We start from the raw sequence: 15,695 nt of genomic DNA, 5'->3' as shown, positions 1-15,695 counted from the left end.
GCTAGTATCTAAAAAAAAAAAGATAGCAAGTGTGGGGGAGGATATTGAGAAATGAGAACCCTATTGAGAAATGAGGACACTATTGGAATGTGGAATGGGGCAGCTACTATTGAAAATAGTATAAAGGTTTCTCATAAAAATAAAATCAGAACAATTTGGCAATGCCACTTCTGGGTATTTATCCAAATAAATTGAATCCAGATTCTGAAAAGGTATTACCACTTCCATGTTTGTTATGGCACTATTCAAAATAGACAAGACATGGATACAACATTAATATTCATCAACAGAAGAAAGGATAAAGACAATATGATCTTTCTACATACAGTGAAATACTATTCAGCTTTATAAAAGAAGAAAATTCTGTAATATACAATAACATGGATAAGCCTGGAAGACATTTTGGTTAGCGAAATAAACCAGTCACAGAAAGACAAAAACTGCTTGATTTCACTTATATGAAGTATCCAAAATAGTCAAATTGATAAAAAAGTGGAATGGTGGTTTCTAGGGGCTGGGGGGAAATGGGAGTTTCTAATTAATGGGTATAGTATTTCAGTTAAGCAAGATGAATAAATCTAAAGATTTGTTCCACAACATTGTATATATAATATATTGTACACTTAAAAATCAAAGAAGGTAAATTTCATACTATGTTCTTACTATAATAAAAAATGAAATAAAATAAAATAGACAGTGATCTACTGCAATGCTGGGAGGGAAAAAAAATCTAAACATACTCTTATCATATGATCTAGCAATCATGTTCCTTGATATCTACTCAAAAAAGTAAAAAACGTATACACAGATGTTTATTCATAATTGCCAACTCTTTGAAGCAACCAAGATGCTTCAGCAGGTGAATGGATAAACTATGGTATATTCAGACAATGGACTATTATTCAGCACTAAAAAGAAATGAGCTGGGCATTGCCTGTGGCTCAGTGAGTAGGGCGCTGGCCCCATATACTGAGGGTGGCAGGTTCAAACCCAGCCCCAGCCAAACTGCAACAAAAAAATAGCCAGGCATTGTGGCGGGTGCCTGTAGTCCCACCCACTTGGGAGGCTGAGGCAAGAGAATCGCCTAAGCCCAGGAGCTGGAGGTTGCTGTGAGCTGTGACACCACAGCACTCTACCAAGGGCGATAAAGTGAGACTGTCTCTAAATAAATAAATAAATAAATAAATAAATAATGAGCTATTAAGCCATGACAAGACATGGAGGAAACTTAAATGCATGTACTAAGAGAAAGAAGGCACTCTGAAAGGCTACATAATGCATGATTCCAACTATATCAGCAGTCCCCAATCTTTTTGGCACCAGGCACGGGTTTCATGGAGGACACGTTTTCTACAGATGGGGGTTGGGGATTGGGGCAGGGTGTGTAGGAGAGGGGACAAAAGGCAGAGCTCAGGTGGTGATGTTAGTGATGGGGAGGGGCTGTAAATACAGAGGAAGCTTGCTGGCCTATCACCTCCGGCTGTGGGTTGTGTGGCTAGTTCCTAACAGGCCACAGGCCTGAATCTTTTTGGTACCAGGGGACTGGTTTCGTGGAAGAAAAATTTTCCATGGGTAGGGGACAGGAGGCAGAGCTCAGGCAGTAATGCTAGCATCCTGGTTTCTAGTGGGCCACAGACTGATACTGGTCTAAGGCTAGGGTTTGGGGACTTCAGAACTACATGACATTCTTGAAAAGGCAAAACTTGGAGATTTGTGTTGCCAGGGATTGTAAGGAGGGAGAGATTAATAAATGGACCCTTAGGGTAAATTAATGTGATAAAAATACTCTGCATGGTAGTTTAATGGTGGATACATGTATGCATTGTTATAAATTTGTCCAAACCCATAGAATGTACAATACCAAGAATAAACATTAATGTATATTATGAACTTTGAATGATAATGATGTGTCAATGTAGACTTATTAATTGTAATGTATGTACCACTCGATGATGGTAGTGGTTTGCATGTATGGGGATAAAAAAAATATTGGGAAGCCTCTACTTGTACTTTCCACTCAATTTTTCTGTAAGCCTAAAACTGCTTTATAACTAAAGTCTACTAAAATACAGAAAGAGAAACAAAAACAAAAGCAAACAAAAACCAATTTGCTATATTTTTCATATAGAATGAGTATACTATATACTATAATGCTCATATTACTTGAATGCAAGAATAAATTAAAGGAACTCTTGATGAAGTCTGGCCAAAATAATGTGCATGAGTAATTTTTTTCCCTCCTACAGTTGAGATTTTCAGCTGAAACTGACAATTTTATCTTAATATTATTATAAAGAGCACTGTAAAACAGCACTGGAAATTGCATTACTTCAATATCCTTGAGTTACCTAGACTCTAGATCCAATGTAATTTCTATCATAGAATTATCTGAATCCTCACAGATCTTTTCCAAGTTCATATGTTTTTCCATTTCTTCTAATTCTTTCAGGCACTGATAATACTAGGGGAAAAAATGATAAATGAGATCATTATAAAATAACTTTATTTCTTAAACTATTTGAATATTTATAGATACCTAGAACAATAGTTATTGGAACTTTAAGTATCCAAAACCCATGGACACCGTTAGGACATTAAAAGGAAAAACTGCTGTAGGCCCACAAGCAGGTTACATGATCTGATAGGCTGGAATCTGATGCATTACCAAATGGACTTTGCTTACCTTGGTGCGGTCGGGATCACAATAGTCCAAGAGAGAATCACAAAAATGGTATCCCATTGACCCCAAGTCTTTTGTGTTGAAATGAGTGCCTCGTTTATTACCTAAAACATCAATAAGTTTATCCACCTTTGAGGATGAGTTAATTTTTTTTAGCAGGTAGGCCTAAATTGCAAAACTGAAAGTATAAACAAAACACTGATATGATTCCATATCCATCCTTTGGATTTTCTTTTCTGGGGCAAGTCATTGAACAGCTTTTTGCTTTCCTTTGTTCCTATTCCACCACCCGGACCAAAGGTGACTTGAAAGAGATGAGTCAGTGTTGTAAGGCAGAAGACAATTCAATAAGACGGTTATGGAATATTGGGTTATCTGTTATAAAAGGCCCTGATAATCACTTGGGTAAAGATTTTATAGGAAAATGTTTTCATCATAAATAATGTTATGTCACTTTCAAAGTGCTTTAAAAACTAGCTGGAAATTACAAACATTGGTTTCCATCACTTTCCTTTGAGTCAATACATTTTCTGACAGTATGACAATTATTTCAGTATGTAGTATTCTATATCCATATTTAGGATATGCTGGATGTGACCGCAAGATTTCTTAAATGAGATTGCAGAGCACACTTTTAGTTTTTATTCTGGGAACCAAGTGCTTCCCTTTAAACATCAATTGACCAAAAAGCTATCTATTTTGTCTTGCAAATAACAAATCCAAAAAACTGATTTCTGCCACGTATTTTAGGCATGTGCATTGCTTTTTAAAACATCATTAGGAACCTCCATTTTTAAAAAATCTGCAGAAACCCCCTTAAAAATAACAAGCATTTAAAGATTAGTTATTATACAATCAGAATATTCTACATACATGCTAAAACTTTCCTTTCTAAACAAAAGGAAATGATGGAATGGAGATAACTATGTAGTGGGAGTTTATTCATTCTGTTAATAGAATTGGTTAAATATCAGTATGTATTTAAACGGGAAGAAAGGGCTTACTATACTATTAATTTTACATTAAAAAATATCTTCGGTTTAAAGTTCTGAGAGCTGAGAATAAGAACACTTGTTCTTACCCAGGGTAGATCCACAGAAGGTGGCCTCCATGGTAAAGCTGTTCCTGATTCCCATTTTCCACATGACTACCCTTCCTGTTCCTTCTTTGCTTTTCCGAACATTAAATTTGCAAGCTGAGAATGAAAACTGAAAAGAAGCAAATAAAAATGAGACGCATTGTTCTGATACCTGCATCTTTTTAGAAAGTAAGGTTGAAAACGCAAAAGCAGTTGTGCAAAATCTGTAATTCTCACTAAAACTCCAGGAGCTACTTTTTATTTCCTGACCAGTGGAAACAATTCATTTTAAGGATGATACATTTACATTGCTGAGAACTATAGACTCTAATTCCTGCAATAAAATTTACTTTTTATTTTATAAAAAAAATAAAAAGTATTCAAAATCAGATGATTAATTCTTGATACTGTTGGGGTAAGATCCCACATTTTAAAAAAGTTCTAGGTTGGGATTCAAATGTATTTAGAAATGAAGATTAGTGTTGAGGATTTCCAGAAATACAATAAAGCTTCTTTATTTTCATATGAAGAACCATTTGAAAGTTATCCTGAAAGACTGTCTGCAAAGGTATCAATGTCTACAAAGAGATTTTGAGGAGTAAATTTATTTTTTAATTAACCTATAATAAGTTGACTTTTTGTGGTTCATTCCATGGGCAGAATACAGAACATTTCTATTACCCCTAAAAAACTCCCCTCCCTGGCCCTATTCCTTTGCACTCACATTCTCATGCCACCTTTAACCCTTGGCAACCATTGATTTGCTTTCTGTCACTATTTTTTCCCCCTCAAGCTTGTCATCTAAATGGAATCATACAGTGTGTAACCTTTTTAGACTGACTTCTTTGACTTAGCATACCTTTGAGATGTGTTTAAGCCACTGCATGTATGAATATTCATTCCTTCGTATGGCTGACTATTCCCATTGTATGGATTTACTAATACTCACCAGTTAAAGGACAGTTATTCATTCACCTGTTAAAGGGCATTTTGTATTGTTTCCAGATTTTAGCAGTTATGCCAGAGCTGCTACAGACATTTGTGTGTACATGTTTATATGTCAATGTAAGTTTTCGTTTCTCTAGGGTAAATACCTAGGAATAGGATTTCTAGATCACATAAGTGAACATTTAACTTTGTCAGAAAATGCCAAGTTATTTTCCAAAATGCTATACTATTTTGCCTTCTGACCAACAATGTATGTGTATGAAGGTTTCAGCTGCTCCAAATTCTTATCAGCTCTTGGGAAAGTCAGTATTTTTTATTTCAGCAGTTTTGGTAGGTGTGTAATTCTATCTCCTCGTGGTTTTAACTTGTAGTTCGCAAATGGCTGATGATGTCATACATCTTTTCATGTGCTCATTTACCATCCTTTTTGGTAAAGTGTATATTGAAGATTATTGTCATTTTTAATGGATTGTTTGTTTTATAGCCACTGAGTTATTCTGGATACAATATCTTTGTTAGATATGTGATTGCAAATATTTTCTCCTATCTGTAGCTTATCTTTATATCCTCTTAACAGGCTCTTTCACAGAGCAAAAGGATTAATTTTGATGAAGTCCAGAGTATCATTTTTATAATTCTGCTTTTAGAACATGTTTAAGAACTTTTTTGCCTAATTCTATGTCATAAACTCTTTCTTTTATGATTTTTTATGAAGGTCTTATCGTTTTACATTTTGCATGTAAGGCGGAAGATTTTTGTTTTTGTTTTTTATGTGGATATTCAATTATCACAACACCATTTATTGAAAGAGTTTTTTCCCCAGTAAATTTCCTATGCACTTTTGTCAAAAAGCCCTATATGTGTGGGTCTATTAGTAGATTTGCTATTCTGTACTATTGCTGAGTGTTATACCAGTTCCTATTAATGCACTGTCTTCATTATTGCAGTTTTATACTAAGTCTTAAAATTTGATAATGTTATTCCATCAACTTTATTATTTTTTCAAAATTGTTTTGCCTATTTTAGATCCTTTGCATTTACTTTTGAATTTTAGAAACAATTTGCTTATATCTATAAAAAACTGTGCTGTGCTTTTGTTTGAAATTGAGTTACATCTATAGATCAATTTGGGGAGTTGATATCTGTGTCCAGTTTTCCAATCTAAAATACAGCATGGTTCTCCATTTATTTGGGTATTTGATTTATTTCAGCAACTTTTTTTTAAGGTTTCACCAGGTGTTTGGTTAGATTTATGACTGTTTATTTTGGAGCTATTGTAAAAATAGTATTGGCTTTAATTTTTGTTTACAGTTATTTATTGTGAGTATACAGAAATGCAGTTGGATTTTGTGGGTTGACCTTGTATCCTATAACTGTGGTAAACTTACTGATTAGTTCTAGGAGTTTTGTGTAGATCACTTTGGATTTTCTATGTAGACAATCATGTTGTCCTCATTACTACTTTTTCTGGTCTGCCTGCTTTGATTTCTTTTCTTTCTCCCAGCCCCTCCCTCCCTCCCTTCCTTTCCCCCTTTGCCCCTCTTTCCCTCCCTCCCTACCTCCTTCGGTCTCTCTGTCCATCTTTCCCTTCTCTCTCTCTCTTTTTTCCCTTATTGCACTGCTAAGAACCTCCAGTATAAGGCTGCATAAAAAGGGTAAGAGTGAACATCTTTGTCTTGTTACTGACCTAACGAGGAAAACATTCAGTTTTTCAGTATGCTGTTAACTACAGAGTTTTTTGTAGGTATCCTTCATCAGATTGAGAAAGTACCCTTTTATTCCTTATTTGCTCTAAGTTTTTATTTTTTCAATATATATATGTGTATGTGTGTGTGTGTGTCTGTGTGTATATATATATTTATTTATTTTTGAGACAGGGTCTCACTCTGTTGCCCTGGGTAGAGTGCTGTGGCATCATAGTTCATAGCAACCTCAAACTCCTGGGTTTGAGTGATCCTCCTGCCTCAGCCTCCCAAGTAGCTGTGACCACAGGCACCCACCACAAATCCCAGCTACTTTTTCTATTTTTTTAGTAGAGATGGGGGTGGGGGTCTTACTGTTGTTCAGGCTGGTCTAGAACTCCTAATCTTAGGCAATCTACTCACGTTAGCCTCCACAGGCCAAGTCCTAGGATTATAGGCATGAGCCACCATGCCTGGCTTATTTGTCCAATGTTTTCATCATAAATGGATGTAGAATTTTGTTAAAAACTGTTTCTACATCAACTGATGTGATTTTCTCCACATCAGTTCACAAACACAGATTTTCTTCTTTAGACTTTTAATGTAGAGGATTGCACTGATTAACTTTCAAATACGGAATCAGCCTTACATTCTTGGGATAAAACCCTTCTGGTCCTTGTGTATTATTGTGTATTATTCTTTTGTGTATTATTGTGTGTTATTCTTTTTATATTTGGCTGGACTTAATATGTTAATATTTTATCGAGGGTTTTAAAAATCTATGTTCATGAGGGATGTTTGCCTGTAGTTTTCTTTCCTTGTGCTGCTTTTGCCTTGTTGGTATCATGGTAATCCTGGAAAAGATTGTGTCTTTAAATTTTGGGCAGAATGGTTCAGTGAATCTACATGGCTCTAGAGATTTCTTTTTGGAAAGTTTCTTCTTTGGCATCCTTTTCAGGACTATTCAGAGTATCTATTTCTCCTGAGTGAGTTTGGGTAGTTTGTAGTTTTTGAGGAATTGGTTCATTTCCTAAATTGTTAAATTTATGTGCATAGAATTGAGGTTTTCCTGATTGCCCTTTAATCCTGCAGTCTGTTGTTACACTCCTTTTTTTTTTTTTATTCTTGATGTTGGTAATTTGCATCATTAGTGCGCACCCCTCCCCCATTCCCCTTTCTTCTACTCCTTCTACTCCTTAAAGTTGTATCAGTTTTATTGATCTTTTCCAAGCATAAATTTTCTATTTAAAAGATTTTCTCCATTGTTTTTCTGTTTCCAATTTCTTTGACCTGTTTTTATCTTTATTATGTGCTTCCCTCTGCTTGTTTTGGGTTTATTTAGCCTTGGCTTTTCTGGTTTCTGATGGAAGAAATTTAGATTATTTATTTCCGATCTTTGTTCTTTTCTAACATAAGCTTTTAATGCTATGCACTTTCCCCCACATACTACTACTTTAGTTCAATTTCACAAAATTCAGTGTTGTATATTTTCATTTTCCTTCAGTTCAAACTATACTTTAATCTTCCCTAAGACTTCCTTTCTGCCCTATGGATTATTTAGAAATGTGGTTATTTTCTACACTTTTGGAGATTTTCCTCTTACGTTTCCTTTATTGACTTTGAGCTTAGTGCCATTATGGTCAGAAATCATAATTTTTATGATTTTAATTCTTTAAATGTCTTAAGGTTTGTTTTAAACCAGGATATGATTAAGAGTATGGGCAGCATAACTTCCATAGGAAGTGATTCCTATGTAAATTTATATATAGGAAATATGTACATTTCCCAAAGGCTATAGGTTATATATTTCCTATGGAAAACATATAGGAAGTCATCCCTATATAAATTTGGTTATATAGGAAGCTATCTCTGCAAATTTGGTTTGTCTGATCTTTCTTTCTGAAGGGATGAATCCTATTTGGGCAACAAACCTGTTCTTCCTATAAATAGTTATTTTTGCCCAGTCATCCTTTCCTTGTGTTTTTGAGCCCCAACTATTTCTAGAAGCCTATAAATATTTCCCAATAAGTCACTGATAATTGAGTCTGTTACCTGAGAATTTAAGGGAACGTCTGCAGGAATTTTCTTTGCTATGTTAAAATCTATTCTCTAAAGAATGATTAAAATAATTTTCACATCTTTGTAAATGAATGGCTCTGAAATTTCCACAGTCTTTGAAAATAATAATATAATTATTCTTTTCTCATTTTAATTTCTATGTATTTTTGAACATTGCTTTTTGAATTGATTTTTTTTTCCTGGTAAATTTTTAATAAATACTTTAAAGAAATTATTGTACATTCCTTAAGAGCATAATCTCTAGCATGTATAATTTATGTTCTCAATGACTATTATAACAATAGAAAGTAAGGCTTCAAGAAGGATTGACAAAAACGAGGAAGTTTTCAAAGATAAAATGGTAGTGGTATTAAGATGGTAGCATTTGGGGTGTTTTTGTTCTTTTTTTTAAAAATCTTTATATTCCTTTATTAGAGTGAGATTCCTTATTGGTATACAGTGATATATTTATTAAACAGAGACATGCAGAAATTACATGCTATCCATTTAGACAAGTTTTGTTACACTTTGCCTATTAATGGAATAGTTCCATTTACAAAGTTTTATACATCAAAACACTTTGAATTTAACGAGGCTGTCCATTAATTCACCTCTGAAAAAGTGGTATTTAATTTCAGCTACTATATTTTATAGCGTTAAAAAGCTTATGCATTAGGGAGCTTCTCTGCACAACGGCATTGAGCAGACAGAGCAGAGTCCATCATACCACCCAGATTCACAGTCACAAGAGCTTTGTGCTACAGAGTGCTGGGACTTAAACAAAGTGACTCCTAACCAGCAACAAGTCCTTCATACCCTGTCTTCTTGACCACATTTTACAGGGCCAACAAAGACAAGCCAGTAACTGCCCCAATGGTATTAGGTGCTCTAACTTGGTATTAGAGCACCAGGTCTGTTTGATGGTGGTGGCAGGCACTATTATTTTATATCCAGCTAAAAGGCCCATTTTAAAACTACCAGTTTGAGATAAAAATCAAGGGCACAACATATTCAGAACTGAGTTTTGAGCAATCTGATATCCCAAATAATTTTCAGAAACCAATTGTAAATCGTATGCACATTTCCTAGCCATGAAGACATTTAATACATTGATTCAAATCCCTTTATTCAATCCACATAGCCCTGAGGTCATCTTGCAAAGTGGGTATCAAAAAATACGAAGTTGGGGTGACAAAGTTTGACAATGATGCTATACAAGTCAAACTTGGAAGATCAATGAAAGTACATCTATTTTGAGAGAAAAGCATCAAATCCTTTGTGTAAACATTTAGTCTTATTGTAACAAAGCAACTTGTACACTTTTAACGTTTAAAACTGAGCATCATCTTTCCTTTCCAGTGAAACAAAAAGAAAATTTAAAAATAAACAGGAACAAAATTACAATAGAGAATATCAGTTCCAAACAAGATCCTACAGGTTCTGCTGATTCTCCCATTTGAGTGGCAGGGCTTAAGTCATTATTAAGAGAGAATTTATTTTAAAAGTGTCATCTTAAACTGCAAGGATGTCCATTAAACATCACAATTAAACATCTTGGGATAAGGGAGGACTTGGGATAAGGGAGTACTTGTCAAAGGAGAAGCCATGTTCTCAAAACGTCCACTTAACCCATCCAAACATCTCAAACCCACCCTCTGTTGACCTTCTAAACCCTATTTTTTTAAGTTTTTTTTTTTTTTTTTTAAACAAGGGAAAGTAGACAGATACATGTTGGTAAATGCTAACTGTCCATATTCACATAGAGACACAGTACTAAGGTGGTAGCATTTGGGGCATTTTTGTTCTTTTTTTCCATATTTTAAAATTATTGGTCACTAAACAGAACCATATAATTGTTTTCTTATGGTCAGTTGTATAAACTAGCGAAAATAACTAAATGAAAAAACAGTGTACTGAATAGGATTATTTATGGGCAACGTTTAGTGAAGGAAAAGTTATAATCTTAAAAGATGCTTACTTTATCAGGACAATTTTTGCTCAACATAAGTGGAAAGATTCGTTGTTGTAAGTACAGTGCTTTAGACTTCTCGGTACCATCACAGCCATACATGAAGATGTTCTCTTTCCTACTGTGGCCATGAATATCACAATATAAAAGAACCTCTCGTTTCTCCATCAGTCTACCAAGAAGAAAAAGAATAAGTTACTAAATTTTACTTCGGTATTTTTCTTCTATGGGTACAACTATCAATTTACAAGGGTAATATACAAATAAATAGAGTTTTTTATATGCTAGCCTTCAATTTATTTCTCTTCTTATCTATTTGCCTGTTATTATTAATATACTTTTTAAATTTAAAATCTACAATAATTTACTGTAAACTATGTATAAAACTGAATGCTGTGGTCTTTTATTATAACGACAAAATTGACCTCATTTCCAAGATTTTTCCAACAAGATCTCTCTGCTTTATTATTCAAGTTTTCCCACGCATGTCTTTGCCCATTACCTTTCACATTAATTCTGACTAGAATACCTTTTTCCTTCATCTCTGGAAATGTAAATGCTATCCCCTAGTCTTCAAGACTGACCTCATGTCTCACTTCCTTTGTAACTAGTCAAGCCCAAAAGTTTTTCTTTCTTTAAATTCCTGTAGCATTTAATGTTGGTTCCATTTACTTGGCACTTGCCTAGCAAAGTTTGCATATTTTTGTTATGTAAGCTCATTAATGATGGGAAATGCTTCAAATCATCTAGAATAGCACTATGCACATAATTAAGTACCCAATATGTTAAAAATTGAGTGCCTGATGACTTGGTCCTGAAGCTAAGCAATATTTAACCCTTGATTAGTGTGGCGACTTATTATCATTTTGAGAAAAAGGTAACTAAGGTTTGAATTGATTTTTTTCCAATATATTTCTAATAAATATTTTATTTTTACTTTTTTTTTTGAGACAGAGTCTCACTTTGTCACTCTGGGTAGAGTACTATGGTGTCATAGCTCACAGTAATCTCAAACTCTTGGGCTTAGGCAATTCTTTTACCTCAGCCTCCCAAGTAGCTGAAACTACAGGTACCCACCACAATGCCTGGCTAAGTTTTTAGAGATGAGGCCCCATTCTTGCTCAGCCTGGTCTTGAACTCCTGAGCTCTGGCAATCCACCTGCCTTGCCTCCCAGAGTGCTAGGATTACAGGCATGAGCCACCGTGCCCGGCTTAATTAATATTTTAAAGAAATTATCATACATTCCTTAAGAGGACAATCCTTAGTGTATATAACTTAATATTCAATGAATATAAAAACAACAAAAAATAGGCCCCCAAAACTGATTGATGAAAATGACTCACAGAAGAGGCTTTCAAAAGGTAAAAGAAGGGTGGTGTGTTAAGGTGATAGGATTATTATATTATTTAAATAATCAAAATAGCATGCACCACTTATTGTATCTGGAAGGATAAATACAAAATGCTAGCAATGATATTTATAATAATATGAAATATATTAGATTTATAGCAGTACTGAGACCTTAAATCTAAACATTTAAAGCATTACTTCCATTAAAAACAATACTCTTTTAATCCATGATGAAATCCCAAACTAATATTTCCTGCATGTATTAATTCTCTTTTCTCATTTGGTACCTAATAAATTGTAATTGATAACAGAAGACTGACATAAAACCACTAAATGATCATTACAAGTTTTTAGAAAACTAGCTAAATTATAAGACATGAATATCAAGTTTGTAGGTGCCCTACATATTATTTATTATATATATTACTTTATATAATAAATTCCCAAGGAAATGCTATGTTGCTGCAGTAAAACAGCATATAAAGCCTTTCATCTTACATTAAATTATCTATATATGTATATATTTAATAAACTTTATAGTAATTTTATATTTAGACAATAGTTGAAAAAGTAGTAGAGACAGTTCTTATATATCCCTCACCCAGTTTCCCCTAATGTTAACATATTATGTGACCATGGTACATTGTGAAAAATGAAGAAACCAACATTGGTACATTGCTATTAACTACCACCTTTATTTGAATTTCACTAGTTCTTTTACTAATGCCCCTTTTCTATCCCACAATCCAATACAGGATGCCACATTGCATTTATTAAGTCAACACCCTTTTAATTGTTTGCCATCCCTGGGAAAAAAATAAGTCACAAGTTATTTACTTATCATTATTATTTTTTTTTTTTTTTTTTTTTTAGAGACAGAGTCTCACTTTATGGCCCTCGGTAGAGTGCCGTGGCCTCACACAGCTCACAGCAACCTCCAACTCCTGGGCTTAAGCGATTCTCTTGCCTCAGCCTCCCGAGTAGCTGGGACTACAGGCGCCTGCCACAACGCCCGGCTATCATTATTATTTTTATCACTTAAACATGTCCCAAATGCATCCAAGAAATCCTGGAATTCACATCTGGGAGGGGCATAAAACAAGGGTTTTCATTCCTCATTGTGGAGCTCTGTGAACATACTCCCTGTGTTCCTAAGCAGATATAAAATGATAGAAAAGTGAAAGTTAAGGCTGAACTGTCCAGGACAGTAGAAGTAACTATTTCCTAAAACCTGTCAGCTCCTTTGAGGACCTGGAGGCACCCCTAGGATCCTCAGATTTGTAACAGGGTTCTTATGTGCTTGCCCTGTGAGGGCTACTGGTAACAAAAGCCTAGACAAGGATATAAGCATTCTCCATAGAAATACTAATCATTGTAACATTTGAACAACCCCAAATTGTTTACAAATAGTTTTCATATCTACATCTGCTTAAAATTAACAACTTCTTTCTTTTTACATTTGAGGAAACACTGAATACGTTTTACGCTTTCAGTGTCCCAGATCCTATTCTGAGTATTTTAGTAATAATTTTCACATTTGGTCCTCCCAGTGTTGAGGAATTACCTTATAAATGACGAAACTGAGACTGATGCTGGTTTCTAAACTGCACAGCTTGCATAGTTAATAAATGACATAGCAGGAATTTCAATGTGATATGCTTAACTCCAAAAAGGTTAAGAGGTCCTGAACTTGGAAGAACTTGGAATGGATGATCTGTGAATCCAATAAATCTTTCCACTGCAGCACATTTATATTCCTGATTATCACCTTAATCTATCAAATAATTCACCCAATTATTCAACAAATAATTATGTTATGTGCATTTTACTGTTCTAGATTCTTAAATTCTAGAAAATGCAAACTGTTCAATTTTGGGGGAGGGGGAAATGAGACTATTATTCATTTAAGTGTAACTGAGTATGTAACCTGATGAACAAAAGACTCACAGAGCCATCCATGAGTAACACAGTGCCAGAAGGCTCTGCGAGATGTAATTAATTTTCTCGTATAAAGGATTCAAAGATCCTAGTGTGAACATCAGTGGACTGTTAGCTTTTTCAAGAAACCAAATTTGGGATATTCAAGTTTAACTATTAGTTTCACAGAGCCACCAAAACATTCTGGAGTGCATTTCACTATTTAAAGGAAGGCTAGTGAATCTCCTGGCATAATGCCAGAAGGGTATAGAATCTGAGTTGGGAAGAATGGGGGAAAAATAAAGTAGTTATATAGCAAACGGTCTTCAGAAAAGTTAGAGTAAAATGAGTGGGACTGTGGGAGCAAAATTCTTACTACCAACTTTACTAAATAAGCATAGAGGTAACTTGAAGCTTATTTTACCTACGAATCATGTTCCGGGTATACCATACAGAAGGAAAAGATTCCTTCAGGAGAGATGTATAATTACGGTTTAAATCCCGTCCAGCTAAAGAACACCGATAATTTCCCACAATCACACCATCTGGATTCAGCATAGGTACCACCTTGAAGACGAAAGTGTCCCGAAGCAATTGCGCATCCTTTGAGTCTCCTAAAATATAATCTAGGAAGCCTTTCATAATCCATGAGCTGTTGGTTTCCCCCGGATGGACCCTTGCAGTCAAAATCACGGCCTTTCGGGTTCTTGAATCAGCGTTCTTCAAAGGGGTAGTGATTGTTAAAACATACACCATGTTCCTAGCAAGCGTGTGGCACAAAACACGTATTTTACAAAACTTAGACCGTACTGGATCATTATTGATGCCAGAAAGGTATTCTTGCAGGTTGGTGTAAGTGTAGGGATAGCAGTGAGCAAAGTAGCAGGTATCTTTGTTGTGTGGAAATTGAAATGTCCATGTAAGAGAGAAATAATGGCGCCCATCTTGCCCAGGGTTGTTCCTATAATACTTGATTTGGTCTCCTATTCTCTGCCAGCCAATATGATGAGTGTCGGCCTCTTTTTCAGAATAGAACAGTGGGCGCATACCCCGATTGTAAAGACTAGCAGGCTTGATGAAGTTGACAATTGTGAATCTGTAGACTACTCCTGCTTGGGTATTAGTGACTTGGAAATAGTACCACTGGGTGTGTTTATTTGTGAAGAGGTCAGGGCGCACAGTCAGTTGGTATTCATAGTCTGCCCTAATAAACAAAAAGGAAGGGAAAGGAAGCACATAAAATGTAAAAATGACATTTGAGTTTAAATTAAATAATAAAAACTATATTTGCCTATCATAAAAAGTTTAGTAGAGAAAAATGTTCATTTAGGCAGTATCCAATAGCAAGTAACTCAGAAGATAAAAGTTTTAAAATTTTATATATTATTGGGTGAAAAACTGCTTCTATACTAATTCTAAAGCCCTTGTATCCCTTTGTAACTCAAGAAAGCACATAAAACCATGGGTATTTGATAAAAATCTGGATATGTCAACCCAATCATATTTTCTACAAAAGAAATGATTACAAAATTAAAGAGTTATTGAAATCCAAAGTCCAACATTTCTTTCTTTACTTCAGACATATATTCCTATTTTCTATTAAATTGTAATTCTAGGGATGTAAAATAACTGACATGGAGAGATTAAAAACATATACATTAATATGATCACAGAGATTACACAATTTGAACGTCTTGAGGACAAGAACTGCATTTGATAACTATTTGAATCCCCACACTTAGTCACTGGAGATATTTAAATAAAGGAAAACATAATAATTTCACTGGAACATTGTTTATATACATAATAATCATGCCTGGTTAGTTGTGACTCTTTTTCTTCACCAAACACCTTCCTATTCTATCAGCACTATGTACTTATATGTATGTGTGTGTATAGCTGTAAATAATGACCTATGAATAGATGAAATGTTGCAAAACTTTGATAGCTATTGAATCTAAATGATGGGCATATGGTATTGAATGTAGAATTTATTATTCTTTGTACTTACA

The 15,695-nt window shown here is 34.6% G+C and overlaps 2 protein-coding genes and 1 pseudogene across 2 annotated transcripts in view; 1 reads left to right on the top strand and 2 right to left on the bottom strand.

The window, feature by feature from the left end:
• LOC128598385 (cytosolic carboxypeptidase 3-like) overlaps positions 1 to 10,774 on the bottom strand; it is a 70,161-nt pseudogene extending 59,387 nt beyond the window's left edge.
• Positions 1 to 15,695, top strand: part of CYREN (cell cycle regulator of NHEJ) — a 275,649-nt gene that overhangs the window by 92,466 nt on the left and 167,488 nt on the right. The window lies entirely within an intron of this gene.
• Positions 12,823 to 15,497, bottom strand: LOC128598384 (cytosolic carboxypeptidase 3-like). Its single transcript, XM_053608727.1, has 2 exons — positions 15,487 to 15,497; positions 12,823 to 14,929 (listed from the first exon to the last, which is right to left on the bottom strand). Exons 1-2 carry the CDS (start codon positions 15,495 to 15,497, stop codon positions 14,104 to 14,106), a joined length of 837 nt encoding a protein of 278 aa, XP_053464702.1. The 3' UTR covers positions 12,823 to 14,103.

The sequence above is a fragment of the Nycticebus coucang genome, chromosome 11, assembly GCF_027406575.1.
Source record: "Nycticebus coucang isolate mNycCou1 chromosome 11, mNycCou1.pri, whole genome shotgun sequence".
NCBI classification, from domain to species: Eukaryota; Metazoa; Chordata; class Mammalia; order Primates; family Lorisidae; genus Nycticebus; species Nycticebus coucang.
Note: the sequence above shows the minus strand (reverse complement) of the source record. Positions and strands in the feature narration are given on the sequence as shown.